This window comes from Mustela lutreola, chromosome 14, assembly GCF_030435805.1.
Source record: "Mustela lutreola isolate mMusLut2 chromosome 14, mMusLut2.pri, whole genome shotgun sequence".
NCBI lineage: Eukaryota > Metazoa > Chordata > Mammalia > Carnivora > Mustelidae > Mustela > Mustela lutreola.
The window spans coordinates 71,949,586-71,969,843 of record NC_081303.1 but is presented as its reverse complement, the minus strand read 5'-3'; the positions used below and the strand labels follow the sequence as shown (position 1 = coordinate 71,969,843).

The window sequence follows — 20,258 nt, the reverse complement described above, 5'->3', positions numbered from 1 at the left end:
GGGCACTGCAGGGTCTGAGAGCCCCCCCCCCCCACCCCGTGCCAGCACCGGCCACCTCTCCGGGCAGCCTCAGCCTTCTTGCCTCCCTTCACCAACACTTTGCCGCCTGCTTCTCTCCACGGGGTGCAGGTGCTCCGCTGTCTCTACTCGACTCTCCTCCCCATTTGGGCATTGGTGCTTCTCCTTTTGGAGATGTTTTCTCGGGTCTCCTGGAGGGTGTGTGTGGGCCGTGGAGGCCGCTGACCCTCGGAGGCGCGCTCGCAGGCTCTAGCCCTCTTTCTCCGCCTCTCCCCTTCCTTCCCCTGCTCCCCCCGCCCACCTGCCCCTTCTCCCCGTCTCCCCTTCATTCGAATTCCGCAATGCCCCCCTCGTCCCGCTCCCTATCTTGAGGCCCACTTCTCGGTCTGGTCTCGCACCCCTGGCCCGCATCCCCGGCACCGCGGGGGCAGCGCTGGCCCGTCCGTCTCCCGCGCGCCCGCCGGTCGGCCCGCCAAGTTCCCGCGACTCCCGGCCCGGGACGCGCGGCGGCTCCGGACTCTGCTCGGCAGCCGATGACGTCACCGAGCCTTGCGCCCGTGATTGGCTGGCTCCGGGCCCGCGGCGGGAGACTTGGCCGACTCGCGGGGCGGCTTTCTTTGTCCCCCGCGCCTTCAGGTGGAGCCGGGGGAGTCGGGCCCTGGGCGCCTGCGGCGGGTGTGCGGCGGGTGCAGGGGCCGCGGCCCGGGAAGACTAGCGCTGACTCAGGCCCCGGCGTTGGCTGTGGCGGGCAAGGAGCAGAGCCGGGGGCATCAAGCCGGCAGCGGCCCGGGCGCGGGCGAGGGTCCCAGCTGCGCGCTAGCAGGTGGCCGCGGGGGCTCCCGGGCCTGCCCGCGGTCGTAGCGGCCTCAGCTGGAAAGCAGCGGAGCTCTGCACTTGGGATCAGGCTTGCATTTCCAGTCTTCGCTCTTCCGTTTGTATGACCTTGGGCAAGTCACCGCAGCCTGTTTCCACGCTGCAAAACGGGAACCAGCGCGTTTATTCCACAGGTCCACGAAAAGGGTTAAGAGTAAACCAAGAGTAATCTAATTGTTGGATCTGTTGCTATTTTAGTAGATAATATGGTGTAGCCGAAAGGATCCTGGATAAGGAATGAAAAATCTTCCTTTATCTTTCCTTTACTGGGATGACCTTCACCAAAGTGACTTTTAACCTCTGTAGGCTCCATTGTCCTCGTTTGTAAAGTGGGAGAACCGGATCAGAGGACCTTTTTTTTTTTTTTTTTTTTTTTTAAGATTTTATTTATTAATTTATTTGACAGAGAGAGAGAGAGAGAGATCACAAGCAGGCAGAGAGGCAGGCAGAGAGAGAGGGGGAAGCAGGCTCCCCGCTGAGCAGAGAGCCCGATGTGGGGCTCGATCCCAGGACCCTGAGATCATGACCCCAGCCGAAGGCAGCGGCTTAACCCACTGAGCCACGCGGGCACCCCGAACCAGAAGACCTTTAAGGTCTCTTCTGGCTCTGACGTTGTGCGACTGACTGGTAAAGCTTAGCATTCTCCGTTTATCCCGCCTTCGGAGGAGGAGCTCACTTCCTTCTTCGGGACTCTCCTTAAATCTCTCCCCTTTGTGAGAAACCCACTTCTCTTAGGGATCCTGGCAAACCTTTTCACTAAGGGCCTGCCCTCTCCCCCTCCCCCCGCCCCGCCCCCAACCACCAACGTGTCCCAGACCATAGCAGCAAATAGGTAGGGCTCATCCTTGATGGAGATTCTCTCCCCAGGCTACAGGCAGGAGCAGGATTTGGAGCTGGGAACTCTGGCTCCACTCGGCGAGGCCATCAGCTCCACAGTCTGGAGCAGCCCTGACATGCTGGCCAGTCAAGGTGAGAATCCAGGCCCCTCATCTCAATGCCCCTCGGTCCCCTCCACCACATCCTCACATCATCTCCCACTCATGTTGCCTCTGCCCTGTGTGCTCACACCCCTCCTTACCACGCAACTCCATCCGACCTCTTAGTTCTTAGTTCCACAGCACCGACTTCTCGCGCACCCACGTCTCTTCCCTGCTCCAGTGTAGAGCCCTCTCTACCCCCTCCACCTTTTCCCCCCAAAGTAAAATGACTCCAGGAGGAGGGTATTACTCAGAATAAAGAGGATCTGGAAGACACAATGGAGGTAGAATTCTTCAAAGGGACCCACAGATACGGGGATCGCTTGTCAAAACTTGGTATAGGGTGAGCGGTAAATGACAGGTTTCCCAAACCTTTCGTTCAGATGCTTCAGGGATAAATCACGTCCTGGTTTACTCAGCCAGCTCCGTCTCTGGCTCACTAATCTTGAAGTCATCATTTAAATTTTCAAGCCAGGCAGTTACTTGAGGAACAGTCCCATGAAAAGGCCACTGCATTGAGAGTCGAAGAACAGGGGCGCGGTCCCCACGGGAGTCCCCGGTGAGCAGAACGATCGTAGGCCATCATTCATGTCCATGGTCTCATTGTCTACATCTGTAAAATGAGGGAATTGGATTCCATGATCCCTAAGCTCCCCCTCAGTTCTGTAATTATTCTAAACACCAAAACCAGCGGCCAGACTTTGTGCTCCCACGTGGAGACGGACACCCCAAAGCACCCGTACTTCTTATCAAGCCCAGCACATGCCGCCTTCTCTCCTTGGGGCCCCTTCTCTGCTAGGAGCATCCATTATGTATTTCTTGGAAACGGAGCTCTGGTGACCAAGGAGGAAAGGAATAACAGAGAGGACAGGAGTAAGGTCAGTGCCAGGGGGAGAATGGGGACTGTTTAAAACTACTCAATTAGGGAATGCAGGGAGTAAGTTTCTTGGCTTCCGATTCAGAGAATAAAGCTGCTGCGCTAGCTTAGCCCCACCGGAGGGATGGTGAAGACGCTTCGGAACCAGCTAGAGGGTGTTGTGGACTTTAGTCCTGCGGAGGCCGCTGCTCTCAGGTCGCAAAAAGTCAGTCCCAGAGACGAGGGACTGAGCATGGGGAGCAGAAGCCATGCTGTGGGGAACACGGAACTATGTCGAGGGGGAGGGCTCCCGGCCAGGCCAACTAGAGGGCCCCTCCCTAGGATACCTTGCCTGTCTTTGGTTTGTTTGTTTGATTTGCTTAAGAAGAGAGGGGTGAGAAAGTATTTCCTTCGCATGGCAGAGAAAACTTGAATCCTCTAAAATAACAGGAGGGGGGTGACTTGGTTTGGTGTGTTGAGAGGACGGTTGTCCTGGTACCAAAAGAGTGTCAGCTGATGATGAAGGGAAGTTACTGTGGGAGGAAGTAGTCTGTGCCAGAATGTTTCAGCTCTTCTTTCTTCTTCTTCTTCTTTACTTATTTATTTTTTTTTTGAATCTTTTTTTTCCTTATTCCACAGTTTTATCAGCTCCCTCTTATGTAAATGAACGTGGGACCCAAGGCTGGCTTGGCCTTCTCCTCACTTTTAGTTTGGGGATTACTTGTCTCAAGCGCCTCTCCCGCCCTTTGCTCGCAGAGGCAGGCAGAGGCAGGGAGGCGGAGCGTAGACTGACAGGTGCGTGTGCGTGCTTTCACAGTGAGCGGCAGCGCCTCTCAGGAGAGTTGCTTGTGCGGTGTGTGTAGATTGGGACGCCTGTGTTCCCCTCCACTCAGCAAACATTCAACAAATGACTGTTTTTGTGTGTATTGCAAGCCAGAGGAAATAAGGTCTGTCTCCCCTTCCCCACCACCTCTGCTCCTTCTCCCACGATGCCTTACGAGAACGCAGACACGGGCGCCTTGGACCGTCCGGGTTAGATGAGGCGCGCTTTGCCCCAGAAGCGGGTGGAGGGGCCGGCCTTCCTCGGGATGCTGACCCTCTTGCGCTCCTGCAGATAGCCAGCCCTGGACGTCAGATGAGACCGTGGTGGCTGGAGGGACGGTGGTGCTCAAGTGCCAAGTGAAGGACCACGAGGACTCGTCTCTGCAGTGGTCCAACCCTGCCCAGCAGACTCTCTACTTTGGAGAGAAGAGAGGTACTGCCCCAGGTCTCCTCTCTCCAGGGGAGCTGTGGGCTAGGGCGGGGGTCCGACGAGCCCAGGGCAGCATGTGCCTGGGGTGCGGAGGCTGGGCGTCTGGAAGGTGTGCTGTTTGAGGAGGCAACAAGCCAGGGGCTCATCTGCACGCTCCAGAGAAACCATGGTGTGACAGCTCCGACCTGAGCCGTGCACCATCCTCCGGGGGAGACACCTCAAAGCAGCCCCAAGACTTAGCTGGTGTCGAGTGTTGCCCCAAGTACTTCACAAGGCACCCCCACGAGATTCAGGCCTACTTTTCTGAGCATCCCTGAGGCTACTGTGCCTGCCCAGTGGCTCAGGAATGTGAGGGCATAAAGAGGGCTCAAACTCAGGAGGAGTTTCCCCCGCCCCAAACCATGCTAGAGCCCTTCTTCCAAAGACGCTGGCCTGGGACTGGAAGATGACCGTGGAAAGTGCCGGTAAAAGCCTTGCTTCCCGTTCTCCCAATGTCCCCAGCCCTTCGTGATAATCGGATCCAGCTGGTTAGATCCACTCCCCATGAGCTCAGCATCAGCATCAGCAACGTGGCCCTGGCGGACGAGGGCGAGTACACTTGCTCCATCTTCACCATGCCCGTGAGGACGGCCAAGTCCCTCGTCACTGTGCTCGGTGAGGCTCCCTAACCCCAGGGGCTCCGCAGCATGCCTCCTTGCAAACACAGCTCCTAGGTGAGCCCCCAAGGCAGTCAGAGGCCCAGCGAGTCTCTGAGCATTTGGGGAAACTTCAGTCTGTGCTTCCTTTGCAATGGAACAAAATGCCGAGAGTACTGGGTTCTGATCCTTCCTGCTCTACTTACTGTGTGCTCCCTTACTCCCTCTGAGCCTGAATCTCCCCAACGATGATAAAAAAGATGCTGACATCTGTTCTGCGTACCTCCTAAGACTGTATGAGGGAAACACGAGAAGTCTTTGCAGTGTTGATTCTAAGGTCCAAGTACCCTCCTGCTGCTTATGTGCTCTCAGCGGGTCCTGTGTTTCAGTTTCCTTCTTTGCTCTCCTAGGCTTCACATCCTTTCTGTAGCCGGCCAGGGGTGCTGTGCGGGGCCGCGCTACGTACTAGATTTTCCCTGTGCGTTCTCAGGGAGGAGATGGGAGAAAAAGATGCTTTCTCTAGTCTTCTACGCATTCTAACCCAAAGTAGGACTCATGCATCCTGAGTCCCTGAGAGGCCATCTCTGCAGGCAGAGCTAAGGTCACCTCAGGGTGCCTCTCCTTCCTATCTTGGCCGTCCCCCCTCCATGGCAGGAATCCCACAGAAGCCCATCATTACTGGCTACAAGTCATCATTACGGGAAAAGGAGACAACCACCCTAAACTGTCAGTCTTCTGGAAGCAAACCTGCAGCCCAGCTCACCTGGCGGAAGGGCGACCAAGAGCTCCACGGTAAGTTCTCCCTGCTTTGGGGCTCGGTGGGAGAGGGTAGGATGGGTGAGGAAGAGAGGGGTACACGTCTGTGTGTGCGCACATCAGCATGGTGTAGGAGGAGGAGGACAGGTGTTTTGTGCACCCGTGTGTGTGTGTGTGTGTGTGTGTGTGTGTGTGTGTGTTAGGACCCACATTCTCCCTGTGTGTACATCAGCATTTCACAACTTTCTAAGTTTGTCTAAGTGGAGACTCGCCATCTGTATGCCTGCCGTGGGCCCACACTGTCTGTATGTTAGGGCTCACTCTGTGTCTGTGTGTATGCGCGTGGACGTGTCTGTTCTGTACTCCAGGAGAACCAACCCGCGTTCAGGAAGACCCCAATGGTAAAACCTTCACCGTGAGCAGCTCAGTGACATTCCAGGTTTCCCGGGAGGACGACGGGGCGGACATCGTGTGCTCTGTGAACCATGAGTCTCTAAAGGGAGCTGACAGATCCACTTCCCAACGCATTGAAGTTCTATGTATGTGGTGGGCTTGTGGGTGAAGAAGGGTCAGGTATGAAATGGGGGGAGGGGACGAGAGTGCACGTGGCTACACGCAGCACCTCACACAGATCAGCGATGAGTCCACGGGTGACGGCACCAGGCTAAGGGTCGGCAAGCTTCTTGGGAGAGGGCCCAATAGCAAGTATTTGAGGCTTTGGTGGGGGGGCCACACAGTCTCTGTCTCAACAACTTAATTCTGCTGTTGCTGCAGGAAAATAGCCATAAACTGTATGTCAGCACATTAGTGTGGCTGTGTTCCCATAAAGCTTTATTTACAAAAACACACAGCTGGCAGGATTTGGCCCCAGGGCAAGTTTACCAAGTCCTGAGCTAGGCCAGGGATGTACCACTAGACCGTGAGCTCTGGCGGCGACTGTAGCAAGCCTGGAATTGGAAGACGCAGGGCTGGTCTCCGCTTCCCCCCGTCCCCCACCGCTAGGGGCTGTGCCAGCTTAAGGAAATGGCTTCGTCCAGTGAGCTGGACTCTTTCTTTCCTCTAAGAGAAGATGAACCTGGTGATCGCTAAGGCTTCTTCCTAGACCAACACACTGTGATTTCAGGATCCCAGATCTTCCCTGTGGTCCTCATCGTCTGCCCCAGCCCCCAAAACCAGAGGGTTCTCGGGTTTCTGACCTACAATGACCACCATCACTGTCCCTTCTCCAAGCCTTTCCAAGGGTCCTCATTTCTCTGTGGACTCTGCCTTGAGTATGGACAGGAAACTTTCACCCTCTCGTGAGAAACTGGAAATTTTCTGAGTGCGGGAACCAAGAAAAAAGAAAAAGTGCAGAGACAGAGTACAGAGAATCATAAAACAATGCATTTCTTGTCCTGACTTCTCTAGAGGCTGGTCATTATCCTCAAATAACTCAACTGCTTAACCTTCTCTTTTATGGGAGATCCAGGACTGACTCTGGTGCCCTTTCAAATCATTAGACCCCTTGCTGAAAGCTGGATGTGAGGCAGGTTTCCGGGGGTGCCCCTTTCCATTTGGCTGCAGATGGCCCGGATTCCTGTGAGTGGGACTGCCGCTGACTGGCTCTGCCTCTTTGACCAAAGCTTGCCCTCTCCCAGGGGCTGCTGTGTGCTTCACTGATTAGCAGGAGGGTCAAGGGGAAGATCCCGAGGAAAGAACTCAGCAGACTTCAGAGTTCTCAATCACCCTAAGGTGTTTCTCTGCTGATCGGTCATGCGTGCGGGGCCCCCGGCCTTGGGGTCCCCTCTCCCATGTCCGAACCCCACAGACTGCCCTGCCAGGTACTAGATCCTCTGGCGCTGACTCTCGAGGCCCAACGGTGATCAGCAGTCAGTCAACAAGCGCTAGACTCCAGGCAAGGCACTAGAGGCTTCGATGGGGGTGGGGCCCCCGTATTCACTAACGTATGCACTAACTCACCCGGCCTGATCTCTTTGTCCTCTTTGATTTGACGGAAACACGTTCATAAGCAGGTGGTTAAGGTTGGCTCTGTCCGCAGGGGAAGCTCAGCGCCTTTATCTGTTGTTCTAAACCAGCCTCTGGCTGTATTTGAGCAGCCATCTGGCCCTAGCCTCCTAGCAGCCCTCTGGTGCCCGTGGCAGATGCCATCCTCTCTTCCCAGAGCACATCTCTGCAGCCTAAATATGACCCCCATCTCTTGTTGTTGGGAAACTCTTCCTTCACTTTTGCTCTGACCCCTGAAAACGATACTCGGCGCTCACAGGCTGCTCCCTAGGAGCAGAGGAGAGAGGGTGGGGAGATTGTGAGCTCAGGAAACGACCCAGGTCAAGTTCACTGGCTCCATCAGAAATGTGCATGAAGTCCCACTTCTGTGCCAGGCCCAGGTGAACCAGGGGCCTTTCTCGGCTCTCTGTTAGGACACTCCTTCGGTGTCCACCACAGACAGAGCTTCAGAAATCCTACCTCTGTGAGGTTGCAATGCAAATCCTGTGCACACTGAGTAGTAACCATGGACTTTGCTCGTGAGACATTGGGGCAGGAGGTCTGTGTCCCCAGCCCCGCCCACGCCTGAGACAGGTAGGAGTCGAAGCCTTAATGCACAACAGGGTGACGGCGGGACTGTGGTCCTTGGTCTTCTCCTGGACGGTGTGGCAACGGTGCACTGACATCATTTCCTTCTCCACAGACACACCCACGGCGAAGATTAGGCCAGACCCCCCGCACCCTCGCGAGGGCCAGAAGCTGCTGCTCCACTGTGAGGGGCGTGGCAATCCCGTGTAAGATCTGCTTCCGGGCCTGACACCTCCACACCTCAGACCGCGATCTCCCCTTGCAGTCTCCCCGTCTCCCCCTCGTTCTCAGCCTTTTGCTTTCCCTGCCCTTCGCCGTCCATCCCTGGACGGCATCTCCTGCAAAGCCGCAGAAGAGGGGCCCTCCCCAGCCGCCCCCGAGGTCCCCATGGGAACCACCAAGACACAGCCAGACATGAGTTAGGAAACCTCCCTCATCCTGGGGTCAAATCCCGAAGGGTCACCCCTCCCTTCAGCAGCTTGATCCTGGGTCAAACCGTCATTGAGTTCCTCCTCCCAGATGTACTTTTATTGGTCCCTTTAGCCCCCTGACCTGCTCGCTCCCAAACACATGTGATTCCTCTGCCTCTGCAGCCCCCAGCAGTACCTGTGGGAGAAGGAAGGCAGTGTGCCCCCGCTGAAGATGACCCAGGAGAGCGCCCTCATCTTCCCCTTCCTCAACAAGAGTGACAGCGGGACGTACGGCTGCACGGCCACCAGCAACATGGGCAGCTACAAGGCGTACTACACGCTCAACGTGAATGGTGAGTCCTCCCGGCCCTCCCGGCCCTCCCCGGGCATCCCCCTCGCCTGTCTGCCCACCCCACGCTCTGTGACTTCCTCTCCTGAGAGCAGCCCTCGCTGTGCCTTGAGGGCAAGAGGGCCGACCGTGGGAGTATGGAACTCGGGCTCTAGGTCTGCTCTGGAATGTGCAAGACGGACGCCGTCAGCAGAATGGCGGGCTCCGGTGAGCCCTAGCGGTGCCCCTACCCCTCCTCTCCCCGGGGCAGCACTAACTACGCCTCTGTGTGGAGAGGCCCCAGAGTCTCGCCAGGGCTGGTGTGGGGGTTCCCCTCTCCAGGGGCCTGTGCCAGGGCTGCTCTTCTGGTGACCGGCAGGGGACCCGTGGTGTCACCGCCACTTCCTGGCCGCAGACAGGGTAGGGTGGGTTCAGGCAGAACACAGACGCCCGTTGGTATGATGCGGAGACACTGGTCACTTTCTCCGAGGTCTTATCTCCCAGAGACACCAGTGATGCTTCTTCTCTGAAATTCTTCCCACAGCTGTGACCACAGAACCTCAGGAGCAGTGACAGGCTGGCACAGAGGTCCCCTTATTGGAGAGCAGGCAGGATTTTTGAAGATCCTAGTGGCAGCGGGGTCCTGTCAGAAAACCTTACAAGCTCAGAATAGGGGAAATGCATTGTCGGGGGAACACTAGAGGCTCCCGTACCGGAAATGCCCATTCAGTCAGTGAGGTGACAGATAAGAGACCTGAGACCTGGGGACCGGGGTGTTTGTGCAGATGGGGTGATTCTGACTCCAGGGTCAGAACTCAGCTCGTGGGAGCTGCCTCAGCACCACAGACAATGCTGGTGTAGGATGCCAGCGGTGAGGACCAGCGTCAGCCCCCAGAGCTCCCCCGGCCAGTTCTGAGGGTGACTGCCAGGGCGGTGAGAGAGTGTTCCTGGCCCCTGCGGTTGGTGGTTGGTGTCCCGCCGGCCCCTCCCCCACGGTCCCGTCTCACTGCGACCGCGACCAGTGCTGACACCCGGCGGTGGGAGGAGGCTCTGCAGCTCCTTCCCGGGGACTCCAGAGCAGCCCTGACCCTATCAACAGGGAAGGGAAAACAGGGAGTTAGTTCCAGCAGAGACAGCGATCTGCAACTGAAGACCCAGAGGTCCTTTTGGCCATGGGAAGCTCTGTTTTTCTGAGGGATTTCCCTTTCCATAGCCTCTGGAACAACTATCCAGGATGATGATGATGATGATGATGATGATGATGATTTTTTTTTTTTAAGATTTTATTCTTTTATTTGTCAGAGACAGAGGGAGAGAGAGCAAGCACAGGCAGACAGAGTGGCAGGCAGAGGCAGAGGGAGAAGCAGGCTCCCTGCGGAGCAAGGAGCCCGATGCGGGACTCGATCCCAGGACGCTGGGATCATGACCTGAGCCGAAGGCAGCTGCTCAACCAACTGAGCCACCCAGGCGTCCCTATTATTATTTTTTTAATGTGAGACTGTGTGCACCTACTGCCTGGGAGAAAGACAGGGGCGACGTCCCTCTGCTGCTTCCCACTCAACACCTTCCCACCCACCCCACCGTATCATGGAGCCCCTAGGCCCATCCTCTCTCTCCCTCCCCAGCAGAGCATAAAAAATCAGAACATAAATGTTTTCTTTTCCAATTAGGCGTAGACAGTCAAGGAACGAAAAAGCTGGCCCAGTCAAGCTCGAGGAGACGTGAGGCAGGAAAGACAAAATATATAAGGAGTCAGTGAGGCATCGAGACTCAAGCTGACTCTGTAGGAAAACAGTGGCCTTCCCGTGGGTGGGACAGGTACACCTAGGGCTCATGTAATTTTGGGCGCATCAGAACTGGGTCCCAGGCCTGGGCGCTGTCTCCTCGGATATTTGGGACGTGGACGAGGCTGGTGCTGACCTCGTCGTGCCTGGTCCAGTGTGCACGCTGAGGATCTACCCCCTCCCCCACCCTGCCGTAGATGCTGCCGTGGAAGGAAGATGGCGGAGACGTTGGCCATCATGGGAAGAAGCTCAGGGTGTGGGTGGGGGAGGGGCATCCATGAAGGAAGTCCTTGACTTTCCCACAAGCCTCTGGAGGCTGGGATGTGACGCTGGAGTCCGAGGCCTCCCGGTGGAGGACTGTGATGTAGTTGGACCCCAGAACTGCTCTTCACAGGGTGACCTCAGTGCATGGCCTTCTGGAGGCACCGTCAGAGTTCCCCTTCGCAGCTTCATCGGTGTCTCGCTCTCTGTGCTTGGGGCAACGAGGAATAGGCTGGGGGCCCCCGAGAGAGGCCAGCTCTGAAGGGCAAGCAGTCAGGAGAGAGAGAGAGAAGGAGCAGTCTGATCCCCCCGAAAGTAAAAGCAAGAGCGAGAACAAGAGACGACATGGTCGTTAACAGGATGAATTTGACCAGAGCTTCCGGGCCAGAAACACAGCTGAAAGGGTTGAGTGTGAGCAGATCTGTCAACTTATTCACAAATACACAATTTTTAAGGAGAATTACTGCATTCCAGACGGGGTGTAAGAAAGAAGAGTGCAAAACCAGGCATGTCCCCTTTGCTGTTTGGTCCGGTCCGCTCAGCGGATGTCAGCCCGTGTCCTGTGCCGTGTCAGGCGGCCCACGACCGGGCCAGAGATGCGCTCAAACAAGGGCTCTTCCAGGTCTGACTGTGCGCCCCCCCCCCCCCCCGCAGACCCCAGCCCGGTACCCTCGTCCTCCAGCACCTACCACGCCATCATCGGCGGGATCGTGGCGTTCATCGTCTTCCTGCTGCTGATTCTGCTCATCTTCCTGGGCCACTACTTGATCAGGCACAAAGGTCAGAGGCAGCGGGGAGCCGGGGTGGGGGGTGGCGGGCAGGGAGGCAGCAGGGAGCTGGCTGCTCGACCTCCTCTGGGGACTCCACTGGCCCTTGGAGGGCGAGAGGAAGAAAGAAGACAGCCAGCCCTGTGATGACTGAGCACCACCAACCCCGCAGTAGAGCCCCATCACTTGGTGATTCTCCAAGTCAAAGGGACCCTCCATCTCAGTCCACGCTGCACCCCCCGCCAGCCCCCGCCCTGCCGCTCTGCCCCCAGGGCCTCCTGCTCGGAGAGGAGACCTGCCGGTCCCATCTCTTTCTGCACTGGCTTCCTTTCTCCACTCTTTGTCCTTCCGTCCCACAGCGTCTCTGCTCCTCTCCCGTTTCCACGCCTGCCCACTCCTCAGACTTTCCCCTCTGTGCTACTTCAGCCAGCAGCCCCGCTGCACGGCTGATCCAGACCTCAGCTTCCTGTTCACGGCTGACCTGCAGTTTCCCTGTCCCCACCTAGGGTGTGCATGTGTGCACACACATGGAGGCACATATGTGCACACACATACACAGACGGGAGCACAGAGGTCCATGCCAGTACTACACGTACAGGTGCACACACACCCGCGCACACGTACCCACAGGTACACACAGACATACACGCACCTATCGGCACACACCTGTACGCTCATACACACCTGCACACACGTACCCACACATGTGCACACACATGCGTGCACACCCAGGTGTGCACATGCACACTCGTGCAGACTTGCGGGCGCATAGGCGCATGCATACACCCACACACACGTACACACATGCACACACGCATGCACACATGCACAGATGTACACGCAGGTTTTTTCTTGTTTTATGAATGAGATTCTAGTTAAGGGCAGCATTCAATCACTGTCCATGGGTGTGGTCAGGTGATGGGTGTTGGCAGCAGGATGGAAACTGGCTCAGGTGGGGACCTAGAGAGCTCCAGGCCGGAGAAATGTTGCAGGAGCAGGGGGGGGCAGTGCGCCATCAGGGCAGGGGTTGGGGGTGGGCTTTGGAGGAGTGGAAACTGCTCCTGCGACTGACGGAGGGGTCTCTCGGTCTGTGCAGGAACCTACCTGACACACGAGGCCAAAGGCTCTGATGACGCCCCAGATGCAGACACGGCCATCATCAACGCAGAAGGCGGGCAGTCGGGCGGGGACGACAAGAAGGAATATTTCATCTAGAGGCGCCCGGACCCCCCCTGCACCCCAGGGGCCCCACGGGGACTGCTGGGGCCATCACCAACCTGGACTTGTACAGAGCGACCCCAGGGCCGCCCCTCCCGCTTGCTCCCCAGCCCCCCCCACCCCCCTGTACAGAATGTCTGCTTTGGGTGCGGTTTTGTACTCGGTTTGGAATGGGGAGGGAGGAGGGCGGGGGGGAGGGAGGGTCACCCTCAGCCCTTTCCGTGGCTTCTCTGCGTTTGGGTTATTATTATTTTTATAACAATCCCAAATCAAATCCGTCTCCAGGCTGGAGGGCCAGGGGTCCTGGGTGAGGAAAGCAAAACCCTGGAGTGTAGGAGGAGAGCGAAGGCGGAGGGGTAAGGATAGGGAGCCAAGCCGGGCTGGTGTGGGGGCCCTGCCCCGCAGCTCTCCGTCCTCCCCCGCTTCATGGCCTCCTGGGGGAATGGGAAGTGGTGAGCAGAACCTGGAGGGGCTGGAGGGGGCTTTTCCTCTGCTAGTCACGCACCTCAAGTTACGGACAGGGAAGCGGGCCGCCCGGTCACCCCTCCTCCTCCATGACAGGAAAGGGGTGAATGGGGGTCCCCAGGAGGTGTGAGCCAGCAGGTGGAAGGCAGCCATGCAGGGACCCAGGGCTCCCACATGGGAAGGACACAGGTCCCTGCCAGGAGGGGGTAGTTCTGCAGGGGGAGGCTGGCGGAGAGGGGCCTCTACCACTTGCACCCGATGTCCAGTGAAGCCCGGCCCCAGGGGCGAGCGCTCTAGCAGCTGTGGGAGAGGCGCTGCTGCGGGCCCCTGGCTCTGACCCGAGCCCTGACTGTCGCACGGCAACCGCTGCTCCCGTCTTGTACGGCCTGCCCTGCCCCTTCCCGCTCCCTCAGCAGCCAGGCAGACGTAACAACAAAAATACTAAAAGGAGCTTCAGTGCACTGAGCTGTGTCCTGCCCAAACGAGGGGAGTGATGTGAACTCTGTGAGCGTGTGGTTCTCGTGTTTGTGCCTGCATCTGTGTGTGTGCACGCGTGTGGAAGGGGGGCGGAGGGAGCGCCCAGGCGGGTGGGGGCTGCGGGACGCTTCGCAGAGGAGGGCTTCAGGCGGGGAGGGCTCTGAGTCGGGCTGTGGACCTCACCTGGGCTGTGGCTCCGTGCCCGTGTGTCCCGGGTCGCCCTCGGTGCCCATCTGTCATGGAGAAAACAGTCCCAGGGGGTGTTTTGCTCAGTTGTCCATCTCATCTGTCCCTGCCTCAGTTTCCCTTCTCAGAGCCACAGAGTCAGGGCCACAGCCTTTGCTATGCACCCCTCAGGCCTCTCCCCGGCACTGACCCTGGAAGGACCACTGTCACTTCTTCCCCCCCATAGTCTGACCCCGGGGGGCGAGGGCCGGGAGCGAGCCTCTGTCTCCTTCCCATCTCCACCCGCTTTTGATTTTCTGTCTTCCTGCACTGCCGCTGTGGAGATGAGGTCGCTCGCCCCCCTGTCCCGGCGGGGCCCCACTCACTTCTCTGCTGCAGCCGGCAGGCCTGTCCGCCCCCCTCAGTTCAGGTAATATCCTCGGGATTCTTCCAGCCGATGGTTAGGGCCCTTGGGCAGCACGGGCACCCCCCCCCCCCACACACACCCCTCAGCCAGGGCCTCCCCCCTCACAGCAGCAAGGCAGCCTAGGGCCCCAGGCCTGTCGGCTCCCTGTCTCCCAGCACCCGCTTTTGGGAAAATGACCTTTCCTCTTGGAGCTGAACCACTCTGTCCATATTACACAGAAGCCATATTTGTACGGGGGCGGGGGGGCGGGGCTGTTGTGCTGTGTGTGTCTGTCTGTGGGTGGGGGAGGGAGCAGGGAGGGGGTCGTGTATCTTTATAATCTTTCTAACTCTCCTGTGCTAATCTCCGAGGGGCCACCCTCAATATATCTGGATTATCCGTGTCGCCCGCTGCCTCCTTCTTGCTGCTTCTGCTCCAGACGGGGGGTGTGCGCGTGAGGGGGGTTCTGCTGTTGTCCCCTGCGCCTGGGCCCCCCCCCTCAGGGGTGGCCCCCTCTCCCAAGGGCATCCCTGCGCGGAGACAGCAGAGCTCTCCAAGGGAGAGCAGGCTGTTCACCCCCTCCGGCAGGGTCCTTGCTTTCTCGCGTGGTCGGGGAGGGGTGTCTGCCTGCTCCCCGCTGCCCCCCACCGGGTACCGGAGAAGGACACAGTGACGGCAGAGACGCCGCTGGCCCCACAGCAGGACAGACCCTCCCCAGGGCTACTGTCTAGCCCCGCTCACGTTCACGTTGAACATGAATCCGGAGCAGTCATCCTGGGAAGAAAGGGGTTGGCGATCTATGTAAGGCACCCACCTTTGCCTCTCGGCTCCCCTACTCTGGCTCCATGCACCCCTGCCTGAATGCAAAAGGGCTCCTGGTGAGATTGCGTTGAAACACCCCAGGCTTTCCTGGAATGAGATAGTGTCGCCTAACCAGCTCCTGAGACCCCGTGACCCGAAGGTCTGGCCGTTTCCCCACCCAAGAAAATGCAGGGAAAGAGCAGAGACTGTGCAGAAGCCCTGGAGGGGTGAGGCTGCCCGCAGCAGAGGTGTGGGTTCTGGGGCCTGCATGTGCAGAGTAAATGCTTTCACTCTGCCAGCCGGGGAGAAACAGAAGCCCCACCCCTGTAAGGAACTGCACACATCGCCCAGAGGCCCGCCAGTGAGTCCGTTCAGAGCCTTTCTATGCCCAACACAAATATGATCGAGAGCGCCCCATGGGCGACAGTCCCATTGTAGAATGTGCTGCCCCATTGTCCCCCAGAGCCTGCTTTAACTCGTCAGACAGCGCATCATGCTTGGTATGGAGAATGCGTCCGCGGCGCCCATAGGTGGCTAGACCAACGCCCAGCCGCTCCCTGAAGCAGCTTCCTCACACAGCCTTGACCGCTGGCCCCCAGCCCTTCCTGTCCTCACGCTGAAGCACCCAACACCCACCTACCGCCTAGCCCTCGGCTATGTGCTCGCGACACACAACACACACAGCCACACACAGAGACGGCATGCGCAGCGCAGGGCTATCAACGGGGGCCGGTCCGACCTCGGGCACCACTCACAGCCCCTCCCTCGAATGTCCCCCTGGAGCTGTCTTTCTTTGGATCCAGTTCAAGGGGTGGAGACTCGGTGAGAGTCATCAGCTGCCCCTTCCCTCTGCCTTCCCAGCAGGTCTCTTATCTCTGTCTCACAAGTCACCCCTGGCCCCTCTTCCTTCCTGGTGCTCGAAGACTCCATCCCTGCTGGAAACCCCCCTGGCTTCTCAGCCCCGCTTTCCACCTTCGGGAAAACACCCGCTATCTGCCGGCCATCTTTTTCCTTTCCTGAGTGCAGGTCCCCACCAGTGAAATCCAACCTCAAAACAGGAAGCCCCGGGCGATTGCCCCTTCTGGGCCTGAGCTTGAGGCGGGCCATGGGTGTGGGGCGAAGGCTTCCTGAATGCCCGGCTCCCCCCCACTGCCTATCCCCTAGCCCTGCCCAGAACTGATGGCCTTCATTAGCCCCTGGCACTTATCTTGGAGCCGCAGCCACCCACGGGACGTTCCCAGCCCTTCTCTCTGCCTGCCCTTAGCCCGGCAGCGCCATGGGGAACTGTCTGCAGCACCAGGTGAGTGTGGGGCTGGGCCCACAGTCCTCCATCTCTTTCCCCCACCACCTCTTTCTGTCTGCCCCAGGGCCTTTGCACCTCTTTCCTTCTCCCCTCGCCTCTTACCCTTCCCTCTGTTTCCTTCTCCTCCTTCTTACTCTGGGCTCCGGGGTCCCTCATCCATCCAGGTCCCTGGCGCCCTGACCCGGACCTTGTCCGGCTCTCGCAGCCTGTCCGTTCCCGTCCCCTGCTCTTCCTCCCAGGCTCCGAGGCTCCTGTGCCATCCTTTCCTGCTGCCCCCACTGCATCCCCTCCTCCAGGCTGGCCTCCGCTCCATCTCCCCCTCCGGCTCCCTTTATTCCCAGGGACTCTTGAGCGGGGTAGACAGATGATCTGACTGTCCCCTCTGGGGCTGTCCTCCAGGTGGCGAATGAGGACGCTACTAAGTTCACCTTCGAGGATGACATTTGGGATGACTTTAATGATTCCTATGACCTGAACTATAACTACAGCCACGTGGACGCCGCTGCCCCCTGCCGCTCCTGCAGCCTGTTGGACGACTCCTCCTTGCCCTTCTTCATCCTCACCAGCATCCTGGGCATCCTGGCCGGGGGAGCCATCCTCTTCGCCCTCCTCAGACCTCTCTTCCACTGGCAGGTGTGCCCCGAACGGCCTTTCCTAGTACAGCTGGCCGTGGGCAGCACTCTCTTCAGCATTGCGGTGCCCTTCCTGGCCCCAGGGCTTAAAGAGCTCCAGGGCACCCCTCTGTGCCACCTGGCCCACATGGTCTGGTACGGCTCAGCCTTCGCCCAGGCTCTGCTGATAGGGTGCCATGCCTGCCTGGGCCCCAAAATGGGCACAGGTCAGGTCCCCAACCTCACTCTGAGGCTTGGTGTGGGACTCTGGGGAACGGCTGTCCTGCTGGGGCTGCCGGTCACCCTGGCCAGTGACACTTCTCGTGGATTCTGCTCCCTGACATTCAGCAAGAGCCACTGGTTTCTGCCGCTGTCACACGCCATTGCCTGCTGCGCCGTCTTCACCTTGCTGCCGCTGGGTTTGCTGGGAGCCAAGGCGATAATGAAAATACGGAGCAGGGGGCAGCGTCCCTGGGCCAATGTCCTGTGGGCCTGGTTTGTGTTCTGGTGGCCTCATGGGGTAGCTGTGGGCTTGGACTTCCTCGTGAGGTCCAAGGCCTTGGTCCTGTGGACATGTCTGGCCCAGCAGGCTCTGGACTTGCTGCAGCACCTGGCGGAGGCCCTGGCCATTCTGCACTGTGTGGCCACACCCCTGCTCCTGGCCCTGTCCTACCACCAGACCGCACGTGCCGCCCCGCCCCCCCTGCCCCTGAGACGGCCTTCTCATCTGGACGCCCAGGGAGGAAAGTCCTAGCTCTCTTCCTGCCTGTCCACTTGAATTAAAGTCTACGCTGCTTTAATGAAGCTGTGGTTTCTTATTTTATCTGGGGACGTAGAGCAGGCAGGAGAATGGAGAGAAACCGGACCTTCCTGCTGGCATCCGTTTCTCTAGCTGGCCTGGGGAGAAAGTGAATGACATACAAACTTCCTCAGGGTGCAGAGATGTTCTCCAGAGGTATGAGGTTATTGCCGTCTCAAAGGGGAGGAGATTCGCCTGAGTATGAGGGGAGCAGGGGGCCTGAGAAACCAGAAGAGATGGAGGAGGAAGAGCACCTGCTCGGGAAAGCAAATGAAACAGGACTCAAAACAGGAGAGAGAAGACCAGAGGAGAGAGAAGAGCCGAGAGCATGGCCCCCGTCCTGTCCGACTTGTCTAGCCTTCCTCTCGGACTACTGTCTCCCGGACCGCTGTTGGCTTTGCTTAGAGATCAGGCAGAGCAGCATCCCAGGGGGCCTCACTTTGTCCAGGGAACATATCAAGACAATTCCAAAAGCCACTTCTTAGGAATCATCTCCCCGAGGTTTGTTTCTCGGCAGGACACTAATCCCTGTGTGTGTGAGTGCGCATGTGCATGTGCGTGTGTGTGTGTGCATCTGTGTGTCTCCATCTGTTGGAACCTACATCTTGCTGGGTGCAAGCACGGAATCGCACCGGTCCACACGCGGGGCCGCCTCGGCACCTCGGCCTGCGCCGCACCCCTGCGTGCCTTCCCTCAGACCCTCCCTCCTGCAGGCTCCTCCCTCTATCCTTGTTTTCCGAATGTGGAATCAGGATTAATGACTCACTCCCTTACCCAAATGGGCTTTCTTTCCCCTGGCTTCTATGCTGAGCCTTCTCTGGGTGTCTGTGTGGGATGCATACAGGGAACTAAAAACCAAGAAGTCAAGGGGGTTGAGGCACTTTGAGGGGAGGGGCCTGATCTGACTCGTCTTCTGCTTAGAATCCTCTGGATTTTTCCCCAGTTCAGCTCCTGAAAAGGGTCTTTCTTTCCATCTGTCACACCACAGCCCCATGTCCTGCTCATAGTCATAGTCCTGGAGGGTTTTTCTCCAAGTCTGGGTAGTGGTTGGAAGGACAGTGGATAAGCCCTCTCCGTAAGGGTGAGAACTTCGGCGGCCACCGACAAACTCGCCCTCTGCCCAAGAGGCCACGTCCCCAAGGTGCCTCCAACCCAAGTGAAAGCTGGGCAGACTTGAAGGTGCCTCCCCTCTGTCTGAGCCCCGACAGCCTTCCCGTGTTGTACAGATGTGCTCTAGCCGCTCCCCCTGCGCCGGCTCCGCTCGACTCTGGGCTTGGAGACACTGCGAGAGCGCAGGAGAGGCCCAGGCCCAGCCGGAGCATCCTCGGGAATTTTCCCAGGTGGGTGCGTGACAAAGCCTCCGACCCCCCCCCCCTCCCGTCGCTTAGCAACCGTCAGGGTAGCGGCTGATTGGTGCATCCTAAATTGAAAGGCGGGACTTAGGGCCGGAGCCGCAGGAGGCGTTCGTTCTGAGACAGGAAAGAGAAGGAAAATGAAGAAAAAAGAGAGAATTTACAAACCTAAATTATGCTAAGGCCTCCGACCACAGTTCGCGAAGGCGGCACAGGGATTGCTCTCTCAGCCGCTTTCCAGAGAGGACTTCTCGGAACCCGCCAGCTCCTCCCCCTCTGCATCCTACCTGACATCCCTCCACAACCCCCTCCTCCAACGACACCGGACACCCCCCCACCCCCGCTCAGGGCTCTGCCTGAGAGGCTGACCTAGCGGAGGGGAAGCGCAGGGTGGTCCCAAACCTTCCAGGGTCAACCTGATGCTCAGCGGGCTGTCCCCCGCCTCCGGGGCGCTGTGCAACCCGGCCTGGCCCCAGCCCCGGCGACCCCAGCCCAGGAGACACAAACTGCGCCTGCAGGGTCTCGCTGGAAAGAAGCCCAGAGAGCCCCCTATCACATCCCTCACCAAGCCAAGGCCGAGGCAGAAGCCCGCGGCTGATAAGAGGTCCCTGAGGCTGGGGAGGGAGGTCTGGGGAGGGCCTCCGCACACTTATCTCCCGCCCAGCCCACCCCTGCCCTGCCGCTTTACCCCAGTCCTTCCCCGCAACCCTTTCCTGCACGGTCTCCTGCACTGGGATGCTTCTTCTGAGTCTCATCCCGACCTCGGGTGTTTCTTCAAGGCTTTCGTGGGGTCCTCCCAAGCCCAGGCTGTCACCCCAAGCCACTAACCCACCCACCACCTGCCACCAGCTTCCCCAAAACTGGTCAGAACCTGGCATCTTCCCAACAACCCCTCAGGAACCCAGCTCCTGTTTCCTGAGAACCCTTCAGAATTTCATCTTAGGGTTGGCAGGGACGTTCCCTGTGTCTGAGTTAGGGGGCCTCCGGGCTAGGGGAACAATTGTTTCCCACAGAGAAGAGCAGGGAGCAGGCCAGCATGGGGCGCTCACCAGGCCCTGGGGAAAATCCACCTGCACTCCTGGAGGGAGACTTATTCCTTTGGGGGAAGACTGAAGATCACAATGACACCCACAGATCATTTATTCCAGGCCCGGGGCCCCTCCCAGAGGTTGT

The 20,258-nt window shown here is 58.5% G+C and overlaps 2 protein-coding genes across 4 annotated transcripts in view; both read left to right on the top strand.

Moving 5' to 3' along the window:
- The window catches only part of CADM3 (cell adhesion molecule 3), a 29,587-nt gene extending 15,955 nt beyond the window's left edge, over window positions 1-13,632 (top strand). For 2 of the 3 annotated variants that reach the window (XM_059145780.1, XM_059145783.1), the window contains exons 2-10: window positions 1,759-1,860; window positions 3,839-3,979; window positions 4,478-4,630; window positions 5,266-5,403; window positions 5,736-5,906; window positions 8,054-8,144; window positions 8,532-8,701; window positions 11,376-11,501; window positions 12,585-13,632. In XM_059145780.1, the coding sequence (XP_059001763.1) occupies window positions 1,759-1,860; window positions 3,839-3,979; window positions 4,478-4,630; window positions 5,266-5,403; window positions 5,736-5,906; window positions 8,054-8,144; window positions 8,532-8,701; window positions 11,376-11,501; window positions 12,585-12,703 (1,211 nt within the window). In that variant the 3' untranslated portion in view covers window positions 12,704-13,632. The remainder of the gene's footprint in view (window positions 1-1,758; window positions 1,861-3,838; window positions 3,980-4,477; window positions 4,631-5,265; window positions 5,404-5,735; window positions 5,907-8,053; window positions 8,145-8,531; window positions 8,702-11,375; window positions 11,502-12,584) is intronic. The other variant, XM_059145782.1, reaches the window with a different exon arrangement.
- Window positions 13,633-13,767: 135 nt separating this feature from the next.
- On the top strand, window positions 13,768-17,734 carry ACKR1 (atypical chemokine receptor 1 (Duffy blood group)). Its single transcript, XM_059145784.1, has 2 exons — window positions 13,768-16,320; window positions 16,723-17,734. The coding sequence occupies exons 1-2, from the start codon at window positions 16,297-16,299 to the stop codon at window positions 17,686-17,688; spliced, it is 990 nt and encodes a 329-aa protein (XP_059001767.1). The 5' UTR covers window positions 13,768-16,296; the 3' UTR covers window positions 17,689-17,734.
- The last annotated feature ends 2,524 nt before the right edge of the window (window positions 17,735-20,258 follow it).

Bases quoted from the DNA above. Each gene is read 5' to 3' on its own strand.
- ACKR1 (XM_059145784.1), top strand. From the start codon at position 16,297: ATGGGGAACTGTCTGCAGCACCAG. The intron at 16,321-16,722 runs GTGAGTGTGGGG...GCTGTCCTCCAG, and splicing joins GGAACTGTCTGCAGCACCAG to GTGGCGAATGAGGACGCTAC.